Source organism: Drosophila bipectinata, chromosome XR (assembly GCF_030179905.1).
Source record: "Drosophila bipectinata strain 14024-0381.07 chromosome XR, DbipHiC1v2, whole genome shotgun sequence".
In the NCBI taxonomy this organism is placed as follows: Eukaryota; Metazoa; Arthropoda; class Insecta; order Diptera; family Drosophilidae; genus Drosophila; species Drosophila bipectinata.
In genome coordinates, this window is record NC_091735.1 from 21912251 (window position 1) to 21923847 (window position 11597).

The 11597-nt window shown below is 36.5% G+C and overlaps 1 protein-coding gene across 3 annotated transcripts; it reads right to left on the minus strand.

Moving 5' to 3' along the window:
• Positions 1 to 1491: 1491 nt before the first annotated feature.
• Gs2 (glutamine synthetase 2) lies at positions 1492 to 8180 on the minus strand. 3 transcript variants are annotated; one of them, XM_017232879.3, is made up of 5 exons: positions 7952 to 8180; positions 6507 to 6679; positions 2664 to 3004; positions 2174 to 2365; positions 1492 to 2104 (listed from the first exon to the last, which is right to left on the minus strand). In XM_017232879.3, the coding sequence occupies exons 1-5, from the start codon at positions 7960 to 7962 to the stop codon at positions 1712 to 1714; spliced, it is 1110 nt and encodes a 369-aa protein (XP_017088368.1). In that variant the 5' UTR covers positions 7963 to 8180; the 3' UTR covers positions 1492 to 1711. The 3 variants fall into 3 exon arrangements, with proteins under 3 accessions (XP_017088368.1, XP_070139280.1, XP_017088367.1); XM_070283179.1 differs by having other exon boundaries at positions 6507 to 6691; XM_017232878.3 differs by lacking the exon at positions 7952 to 8180 and adding an exon at positions 6858 to 7033 and having other exon boundaries at positions 6507 to 6691.
• Positions 8181 to 11597: the final 3417 nt, after the last annotated feature.

The following is an 11597-nucleotide window of genomic DNA, read 5'->3' on the forward strand; positions in this document are numbered from 1 at the left end:
TGGCAAATAGTTGCGAATAAGTTTGGCAAATTGTGGAATCAAATAAAGGTGATTCACTTGCTTGAAAGAGTTGTTTGAACTGCCCCCCTGGGCAGTATGTTGAAAGACGGGCAGTTTATCAATTTCACTTGTGAATGCCAACGACTCTCAGTCCTTTCAATATCGAAAAACCCACAACACAATTAATTAGCAGGCCATACAGACCAGACCGCCGCTCACACCCAGTCGCACATATACTTAAAGCAAATAAATCAATTTATAGCTTCCATTGAGCAATTGTTCATTTCGATTTGCACATTTTTTTAATTGCGTTTTAATTTTAATATATATTTTATTGTTGATCATTAAAACAAGCCAGACAAAAAAAAAATTAAGAAAAGAAAAGAAAATCAATCCAACATTAAATTCACAAAAAGAACGAAATGTAGTTGACAAACAAAAATAGTGTTATACACCTTACATATACAAGATTATATATATATAAATACACATATATATATATGTGTATCCGTAACTATATCAATATAATGATAACAACTGAAAGAATCGGAAGGATAATGATATTTCGCAGGGAAATTTGCAAAACGGCCAACATCATCTAGCTGGGAAGAGAGAAAACACGAAATTCGAATTAACTTTAATGAGAATCAAGAAAATCAAGCAAAATTTAAACAGACATACAAAATGGAAATCAAAGTTACAATTTTTAGTATTAAATAAATAAAATGAAAACCAAAAAAAAAAAAGACAAATGCTGTTTTCTTTTCAATGGAAAATGAAAAGTCTTATCGGCTTTTCGGGGTGTAACCATATTGAACTACGATCTTGGGGGCTGTAATCAGTAGTTTCAAGTTCTATATAATCTGATTAAGTACGCACGTGTGGCTTACTCTATAAATTGCATAGAAACTCTTTATTTATTTATATGATTTATAAATAAAATATTTTTCAGAATTTTATCCCCTTGGTGGCTATTAGGTTCATATGATACTTTTTAGAAGATAAACAAAAACAATCTAAAAAATATAATATTAATTTTTCTCATATCTGAAAATTAAATAAGAACAACTGTATACTTTTTTTTAAATTTTTGTTTATTTTTTTGTTTATTTTTTAGTGCATTCACTTATCTAGAGAGTATATAGTATGTAGTTTAGGATTAAAGTTAATTTTAATTAATATCATTAAGAATTACAGGGGAAAGGGGGTTTTTCTTTTAGTTTCTCAGTTGGGGGACATTTTGATACTACAGCTTTATAGGGTTAATAGTTGGGGGATGTCTTTTTGGGTTCTTGCTCTTCTTCCTTACTTCTTTCACTAACCATATAGATATGTTTTTATCCAAAAAAAAAAAAAAAGAAAAAAAATTTGCAGAAAATATCAGCTTGATAATAGTTAATTATTTTGCTACTAGTTCTGGGGAAGGGTAGTGGGGGAGGGAGGGGGATAAAATACGTTAGGTAAATTGAATTCCTAAGCCTACGATTCTAAATTAATTTATTTTATTTTTCTTGGGTATTTTTTGTTGGTTTTGTGGTTTTGTTTTCGCAATTGGGTATCGGTGTCGCAAGTTCAGGTTCGATTTTTCGGGTCAGTGGATCAAAAAAAGAAAAAAAAAATAACGAATTTTGGTGTCTCTTAACAAGGACATGCTAACAAGGATAACAACATGTTTGGGGGAGAGTAGTAGTATTAGATGAGACATCATCCTCTATTCATCCAGACAGATGGTACGCAAAATGGCTTCCACTACGGAGTAGGGATCGCAATTGGAGCTGGGCCGACGATCCTCAAAGTAGCCCTTGCCATCATCATTGACGCCACGGGGAATACGTATGCTGCAGCCACGGTTGGCCACTCCAGCACTGAAGTCGTTGATGGAGCTGGTCTCGTGCTTTCCGGTCAGACGACGAGCATTGTCCTGACCCTGCTTGGGGTCATAGGCACGAATGTGGCGCTCGTGGCACTTGGAGAGCTTGGCCACCGCCTTCTCAATGTCCTTGATGCCGCCATCCTCGCGCATCGCCTTCGTGGAGACATTGGTATGGGCACCGGCACCATTCCAGTCACCAGGCATGGGCTTGGGATCCAAAGTGGACACAATCTAATGAAGATTTTCACAAAAAATTGAATAAATTTTTTTTTCAAAATTTCATTTTTGTAGAAAACTCACTCCAAACTCCTCAGAGATGCGATGCAAGAGGAAACGGGCCATCCAGAGGTCATCGCCAATGGAGATTCCCACACAGGGTCCCACCTGGAACTCCCACTGGGCGGGCATCACCTCGGCATTGGTGCCGGACACCTTGATTCCGGCGTACAGACAGGCGCGATAGTGGGCATCGACAATGTCACGGGCGTAGACCTAAAATTATAGGTAAGTAAATAATATTATTCAATAAATAGAAAAAAAATTATTAAAATAATAGCCAACATGGCGTATGCGTTATATAGAAAATCAAGTATACGCCATGTATTCTATAACTTTTATTGAATTTAATTTTGAAATAAAAATTTAAAGCTTAGCTGTAATAATACCAAGACTTCTTCTAGGAATTTTTAAAATATATTCTTCCTATGCCTACATGGCGTATACTTAATGCCAAAATAAAAATCAAGTATACGCCATGTATGCTTCAATTTTAAACCTCAAGAAAACTCACCTTATTGGCACCAACGCCGCAATAGTAGGGTCCCTGGGGTCCCGGGAAACCATTCTTGGGCCATCCCAACGGATGACCGTCAAAGTCCAGGAAGGTGTACTCCTGCTCGATGCCGAACCAGGGCTCAGCGTCCTTGCACTTGTTGGCCACCTCCAGGCAGGTCTTGCGCTTGTTGGTCTCGGTGGGGGTGCCGTCGAACTTGTAGGTGTCGCACATCACCAGGATGTTGTTGCCGCGACGGAACGGGTCCTTGTAGATGGCCACCGGATAGAGGTAAGTGTCCGAGTTGGAGCCCTCGGCCTGGTAGCACGAGCTGCCATCATAATTCCAAACGGGAAGCTCTAAAAGGTAGAGAGGGAGGAAGGGTGGGGTTTATAATCGATGTCAAGAGGGCGGGTGAGGGTTACAAAAAGCTTCGACCTTGGGGGTCAGTTAGCATGCCATGTCCTCGAATTAATTGTAATTGAGGGCAATTGTCTATTTAGTTGCAACCCCTTGGTGGCTGTTTTTTTTTAGTGATTTATTTTTTATATTTAAAATAAATAAATATTTTTATTAAAAATATATGTACTTCCTATAACTATTTTTTATTTAAAATTAATTGTGAGAGTATGGAATTTTTCCAAAACTCGCCTTGCATTTTGATGAAAAACTATCCATCAAAAAAGGGGGGAAACCTGTTTCCCCACTGCCTGTTGTTTATTAAAATAAATAGTTAATTTCCCACTAAGCTCCCCCACTTTCCTTTAATACCCACAATAACAATAATACTGCTTGCTAATGAATATATTTCACTTATGCAAATTTTTGTTGTTTTTTTTTTTTTTTTGTAAAGGGTTTGGTTTAGGGGGTGGGGCATGGGCGTCATTTTGCAGTATTACAATAATAGATGGGGGTGACCTTGAGCCAGCGTTTTCATTTACAATCTGGTATCTCGTGTTTGATGCCACCTCTCTATCTCTATCTCTATCGCTGTTCCTGTCTTTATATCATCCGATCTCTGTTTCCATCTCTATCTCTTGTCATCATTCGCTAACTGCGTGTGTGTGTGGCTGTAACTGTATCTGGCTGAGTGTCGGTGTGACCACTCCAATTGATAAACAGCTGTAGTTTTTTGTTTCCAATACCCCCCGACGAATGCCAGCAGTGTGTCACTGTGCCAGTCGCCACTACAGTTATTAGCCTTGCTCTCACCTTTCCAACCTTACCTCTCTCCTATACCGACCCCCCTCCTCCCTTGAAAAACCAGCTTTGTATATACTATTACTGTTGCTATTTGCTTCCGAATTCTGTTCTACACTGAGAGAAATTCTTAAAAGATTTAGGGGGGTTTTTATAAAGATAGATCATTGATCTTGAAAAAGTACTTCTTATCAAGTTACCCTATTTTTTCAAATTAATAAATAAATTTAAAAGTTTTTCTCTCAGTGCCTTGTTTAGTGAAATTATATCTCCACAATTGTATACCTCAAGTGTTTTCCAATGGATTCTCATTAAAAGCATTTCAATTGCATTCTCAAATTGCAGCTAATATTTGAAGAGAGAGAGAGAGAGGCAGAGGGGGAATGAAAATTGAAAATCGATTGTCCTTTCAAGGAAAACCCTAGCACGCTTCTGTGATTATGTATAATTTAGTTGCAAATTGTTTTTTTTTTTTGTAAGTGTCCAATTAGGAAATTTGCTTTGAACTTGAAAAGCTGTGGAGGGAGGGAGCCATATACATACATATACTATATAGCGGTAGTCTTGTAATCTCTATAGCTGTCTCTGTTTCACTATATGGGCCTAAAAAGGATCGCCATTGTTGCACCTTGCCTACTCCACTGACCCTGAAGATGATGCCAGGCGACGCGTGTGGCTTTCTCTCACACCTACGCGCTCTATTGCCATCCCGCTTGAGCACCCACCCGATCTGTCTCTTTGTCTTTGAAATGCATTTCGCGTGTTGCCGAGCGTGTCTGTACATGTCTGTGTGTGTGTTTGTGTGAGAGTAATTCTTAATTAGTAATTGTGCGCATTAAGTCATTTTGATAGCACATTGTTTTTGTATTTTGGTCTTGCGTTTTTTGCATTTAGATTTTCAAGTGCAAGTGGAATAATTGAGTGACTTGACTGATCAGGTTTTTCCAATATGCGATTTTCCAAAGGGGGAGTCTGTTCTTTTTTTTAGGTTTAAACTTTATTTTTAACTTTACGACTCTTTCTAATTACTTCCTAATGTTATGGTTCTTACGGCTCGTGGTAATTTCACATTAAAAAGAGCTCTTTCAAGTCCCCTCCATACCGCTTTACTTTTTATGAAAGTAATCGGCCCCCTATCCGACGGGGCGATTAAATCGCATTATCAGACGCCGACTTGTGAAAATTCTCTATATATATATGAGTATTATTTTGTGGCCATAAAAGAGCACTTCCCAGACGCTAAAATTTGATGGTTCACATAGAGAGCCGACTGCCAGAATCGTGCCAAGGCAAAGGTCACCGGCTAGGGTTTATATAATCCATAAAAACCAGATCAATAAAAAACAGCAACAGACGTTGCCCGTTCATTGCCTCTCGTGGCTTTTCGTGGCTTTTATGGACTAGATTTTGAGACGCTCATAAAATCGCTCAGAGATCCTCTCTAGTATACAAATATACTATACTATATAGTATAGTATACTATATATACGCTATTGCGTAGTAATTACTTGCAAATAAGATTTTAAAGGAAACTAAAAGTGACAATTGTCGGGCCAGAGAGAGACACAGAGATTACTCACAAAACTATCTATATATTTACATAGTCTATCTATAGGTTTTTGGAATCCAAAATTCAACATGAGAGACAAGAGACAACATCTGCCGAAATTATAAAAATATTGATTTGATTAGTTTCTAATTTAAGAGTGGCGATCACACAGGTGTCAGAAATTCAATAAAATTAACACCCAGACTAGCAGACATTAAATCTTTTCTTCTAATTTTAATTAGTATAAGTCCTAATACGTATAGTCTATATAGTGGCCCTTTCATTTTCATTTTATTAAAATTCTTCTTTTTTCTTTCAAGTTCATTGACATGTGACCCCTTAATACCAAATTACGTTTCTGAGTGGGCGATTATCTTGACCAAGATCGGGGTTTTGGGTTTATGGGCTATAAATAAGACGAAAAAAAAAAGAAAAGCAATAGCGCCAGAGACGTAGACAGTTTTGAGTTGGTCTACTTAAGATTAGATTACACTTGCAAAAAAATCAAGCATTTCGCACATAAATCATTGGCGAAACGCGACCTATGCTGGTCGATAAGGTCCCCAAAAATTACTTAATGTTCCTATTCTCAAGTGCCTGAACGACGTAGGGCTGCTAATCGGGTTTTTTAATTAATTTTGAATTATGGTTTTGGGGTAATTATTAATTAATGGGTTTAGTTAGGAATTAAAGTTGACTATTAAATGTAACTGATTTGGAGGGTTTTTAGGGGAGTTCTTACTCTATATAGTTGGTTTTTAAGATACATTTCCTTTGAAATATTACTAAAATCATGTTAGGATTATCCCTATGGAATAAGGATATTGTATGGATATTATCGGTATTATATGGGTGGTATTATTGGCTTATCCCTATGGATTAGTCCTTATGGAAGTATGTACCTTATAAATGGCCTATATATTGGCCTATTTAAGATCTTAAACTTCATTTAATAATTTTATTTTATGGTTTTTTTTATAAAAAAAAAGTTTAAATTGAAAAAAGTCTTTTAAGTTAAATGAAAAAAATCTACAACGATAATCCTGTGACCTTTAACCTTCCAACTAAAATTCCTAAACCTAAACCTTAAATATTAAAAAAAAAAAACTCACCCTCTGGACCCGATGGGATAAAGTCAAGGGTACGATCCTTGCAGCGCAGATCCTCGCCAGTGCCGTCGATCCACACATAGGTGGCCTGGACGATGTTCTCCTGCAGGGGCAGGGACAGGTAACGGTCCAGGATCGTCTTGTTGATGCGCGCATTGGGCGAGTCCTCCAGGATTCTAGCGGACATACTGCGGTTGCAAATTAAAGCCACCAACAAAACGACAAAAAAAAATATATGAATGAATTAAAGTGTATTAAAAATAAACAATCTTGATTTTGGCACTTTGTTGTTTTTAGTTTTTAACGAATTTTCCTTATTTTTATAATTTATTTTTTTTTTTTCTAGAAATGCACCTGTTTGATTTGTTGGGCTCTGTGGGCTTGAAGAGAGTGATACGCTTGGCGACTTGGCGGTCCTTTTTGTTTGGACTTTTGTGGGGGTGGGGTGGCGGCTTGTGATATTTGATTTTGTTTGATTCTTATTAATTTTTCTCTAGTTTATTTTTTTTTTTTGCTGTGCGCGGAAGCGTTACTGGAACACGACTAAGCTGGAGCGCCTTGTTCCAACTCAATTTATAATGACAAACAACAAAACAAAACACAACAAAACAAAAGCAACGCGCGCGCTGCCAGTAATAATATTATTACTCTTACGGTTCTTGTTGCTATTGTTTTTGTTGTTTATATAGTATCTGTGTGTGTGTTTGTGTCTATTTGGTAGTGTTGTTGTTGCTATACTAGTTACAACAAACTAGCTGCCGCTGCCGCTGCTGGTACTGCTGCTGCTGCGACGTCGACCGCATGCCATTGAAAACAAAAGCAACAGCTGTTGTCGCCGGTACGCAGTAGCAGCGACGCCGGCAGCTCAGTCGTCGCTGCATGATCGACACCCCCATCCACCCACCACCCCCCATGTGTGTGTGTGTGTGGGGGGGTTTTTCACCCGCAGATTAGACGTCGCTGCTTTGCAGTTGTCGCGTGAGAGAGGGATATAGAGAGAGAGCGAGAAGAGAGGGCGAAAAAGGAAAGAGCACTGTATGGAGGGACGGAGTGCTATTCTCGCAATTGGATTCCTGGCTAGTGCTTCCGGTAACACCGTGAGAAATTGGGGGGTAGGTTGTTAAAAAAAAATGTTTAAAAAATCAAAAAAAAAAAAAAAAATTTTAATATTTAAGATTTTAAGTATTACTTTTTATGAACTTTCATGTAATCCTTTTTTTTTCTTTTCCCTTAAAACTTCACTTAACTTTTCCTCCGTGTAGTTTTACAGTTTCACGTTGAATTGCCAAATTGTTTTGTTTATTTTTAATTCACTTTTGATGTGCGAGCAAATGCGTGTAAATGAGTAAAAGTCGCTTATCAGTGAAAATCACGACAAGCTAATGAGTCTTATTTTTTTTTATGACAAGGACGAGGACAGGTGTCTGATGTAATGATGAATAACTTACTGCGAATGCATTTTATCTGTTTTATTTGATTCTTTGTTTTATTTTTAGGCTTTTTTTAAAGCTTTAAATCGTATCTATTGGTTCACACAAAAAAAGTCACACGCACTAAACCGACACTGCAAGGAAAATTTGTGTATTTTCTTTAAAAAAAAGAAAAGTTTTTTGTTTAATTTTTTCGGTAAGAAAGTAATTTTCTTTTCTTGAGCTAATACACACAGTGGGCACTTCTTTAAAGCGACTGCACAGTACTGGGAGCGATTGATCCGCTTTTATAGGCTTACCCCACTCGGACACTGGAGATGTTCGGATGTGTGACTCGATTTTTTGATTATTTTTATAGCGTATAAAACAAACACGACCATGTGCTAATTACCTTTTCAAGATTCTCACATTTTTATTATTATTTGCCGTCGGCGTTGGAGTCGTCGTCGCCCCTCATTCGCTTTGTCAAGCGATACAAACAAACAAAAAATTAAAAAAAAATAAAAAATAAATAAAAAACAAAATAAACTTTATAAGAAAAACGAGAGCGATCGGATTCAAACAATTGGAGCAATTCCCTTAATCCCCGGAAATTCCCATTCGGGAGGGGGATGGTAAATTTTTTCACAATTTTTGTATTTTGTTTATTTTTTTATTCGGACAAGTGCAACTCCAACACTGCGTAGTCGAACCCGAGTCCCAAACACCCACAGAAAAATAATGGTAGTGTTTGCCAGCCATCCAGCCCCAGAGAGAGAGGTGTGAAAAATGTTAATTACAAACGAGTTTGCCACAAAAAGGTCAATTGTTTGGGGCCTTATCTATGGGGTGTGGGTTGTGGGTTGTGACTTATTGCATTTCAAACAGGACAGTTTTGCGAACACATCGTTTTCAAACAGGTTACAGGCTGGAGAACCAGTTAATTATCTTACAACACACACATTTAATTTTAGACTGATGTTAGTCATTGGTTTTATAGGCAAACACCTTTTCAAGTTCAATAACCAAAGGTTATGATTAAAAAATATTTATTATACATTGGTACATCTAATATCCAATATTTTTTCATGGTTGTAACTTTAAACGTTATTAGTTTATTTAAGTAGCGTCTCAGGTTCGGTAAATGGATTTTCTCGCTGGGCGTAACAGATATTCGCCAGCTGATCTAAATTTAAAGGCAAATAAAAACGTCTGCTGGGGCAGACGGTCGCAAGAAAAGGCAACAACTCTTAACGTATCAAATAAATTGCGACAAGCTACATTTTATTTCAATTTTAAATGCACAATTAACATATGTATCGGCCAGTCGCGAAACGCACAGACAAACAAAAAAAAAAGCAAACAGGACGGCCGGACAAGCGGACAGGCGGACATGCGGACAGACGGACACGCGGACAGACAGTCCAGTCAACGTTTGTACACATAAAATAAAACAAGCAGACAAACGTGAAATAATTTTCTATTAATCGTCGTCGGCTACGTCTTTAAACTCATCCCAGTGCTGTCCATTTTTTATCAATAAAAATTTAAAAAAGCTGAAAAAAGATCTCTTGCTTGGCTCACACTGCGTATGCGTGATATGGCTTCGCTATCTTGGCTATTGGTCTTTTGATAAAAGTCGTATTCCCCTTAAAAAAATGCATCATAAAGTGGATGAGATGAGAATTTTTAGCTTTGGCTTAAATATGTTGTTAATATTTTTTTAAATTTTTAATACTGCTTATGAGTAATTAAAAAAACAAAAGCTCAGGCTGTAATTTTGAGGCACACACTGCGTATGAGTAATACTTTCAAGATTTTATTTAAATTCAAAAAAATATATCCTTTTTAATATTAAAAATTGAATACAATATTTTTAAAAATATATTCTAAGATTTAAAGAGTCATTAAAATTAATAATGTAGTAACGCATTTTATTTTAAATAAGCCCACATGGCGTATAAGTAATGAGTACCTCGCTCTTGCTGACTGCTAACTAACTCTGCCTAAAAGTAATACAAGGCTTATAATTTTTTAAACAGAAAATTCTTTAAAAAATGGTAATTTAGTTTGAAATTATATGTTTTTAATATAAATTATTTATTTTATATACAAGATAAAAATAAAAAGCCTATATCTAGGAGCCTCTTTATAACTAAATATGTATAGGTATAAAATATTTAAAAAATAGTTAAGCTCAAAAAACTTTAAAAATATTTCCAATAATGTATAAATTAACACTTTTAGAACATAAATCTGTAGTTATTTTCGAAATAATCTTTAAATTTAAGAAAAAAAGCCAATAACTCAACGCTGATCTTTTTTGCACGACTCTTGTTCACGTGAACTGCGCATGCGTTTGCCTTTTTAACTGCGGTCATCGTCCGTCCCTCTTTATCGCCCTGTCTCCCTCGGACATTTAACGAGGCTTTTTTTTTTGTTTTTTATTTTATTTTTAATTTTTTTTTTTTTCGCGAGCCTCTCTCTCCCGCCGGCTGCATTCAAATTGGCTTAGGCGACGTGAAGGCGATCGCGGGGCCATAAAACTACTAAATAGAAAAGGCAAAAAAAAAGAAACAGAGTAAAGTCAAATGGCAAAAAAAAAAAACTTTGATCTGCGATAGGTGGGCCAAGATTAGAGGGCCACAGGCCTAAATGGCCCACAAGAATTCTTGAGGCCCAAAGACGCGTGGCAGCGATAAGCGTGGTAATGCTTAGCGGTAAGTAGGTGAAGGCAGCCATCTCTATAAATTAATTTAACCAGAAAAAAAATAAAAGTTGATGGGAATTTGAGTTCTTTTTTTTTTTATTTAGGTTGTTTTTTTTATTATGGTTAGAGAATTGGGGAATTTAAAATTGAAATTTGAGATCGAGCATTATCCATTACTTCTCGCATTTCGCATTAATTTTTCGCCTGCTTAATTGGCGATCATCAAGCGGCAATTTATCATTTGGCCTGTTTTCTTTTTTAAATTTATTTTTAGATCTCGCACTCGATTGTCAATTTTCAGGATGACCCGATATTACGGGGTCACCAAATGGTTGCCATGGTGGACTTTTGACAATTCATGGATGTTAAGAACTGGATTCAAATGGATAAAGTATAATATATATATTATTCTCATTGAGTTTATTTATTTATAATATGCTTATATTTCTAGTTTGGACTGGATGGCTTTTATAGTCCTTTATATCGGGGTCACCATGATGGTTTTTGAATTTTTAGAACGTCAAGAACTGGATTCAAATGGGAAAAGTATTATATATTCAGCTTATTTTATTTAAAACATTTATTTATCAATTTATTTAAATTCTTTGTAGATATTTAGATCCTTTCCTGCTTAAACCCATTAATCGGGGTCACCATTACGAAATGAAAGCCAAAAGGCAGATCAAAAGTGGCTTAAATAGGTAAGTACTACTACTAAGGGGAGCTATAGAAGAAGGGAGAAGCTATTAAGCTATAGAGAAGCTATTAACTAATAAAGCTCCACAACTAATCGTTGGATTACTTGAATTACTGAGACTGGGACTCTCTTCTAGAGAGCCCCAAGAGGACTAATAAAGTTGCATAATCCGTCGGATCGATAGGCGCGATTCTTAAGTAGCCAATACCTATAGCATTCGAGTACTTCTTGTGATTCTGGACATGAGACCCTGAACTTTGTCAGAGCTACGTAGCTAT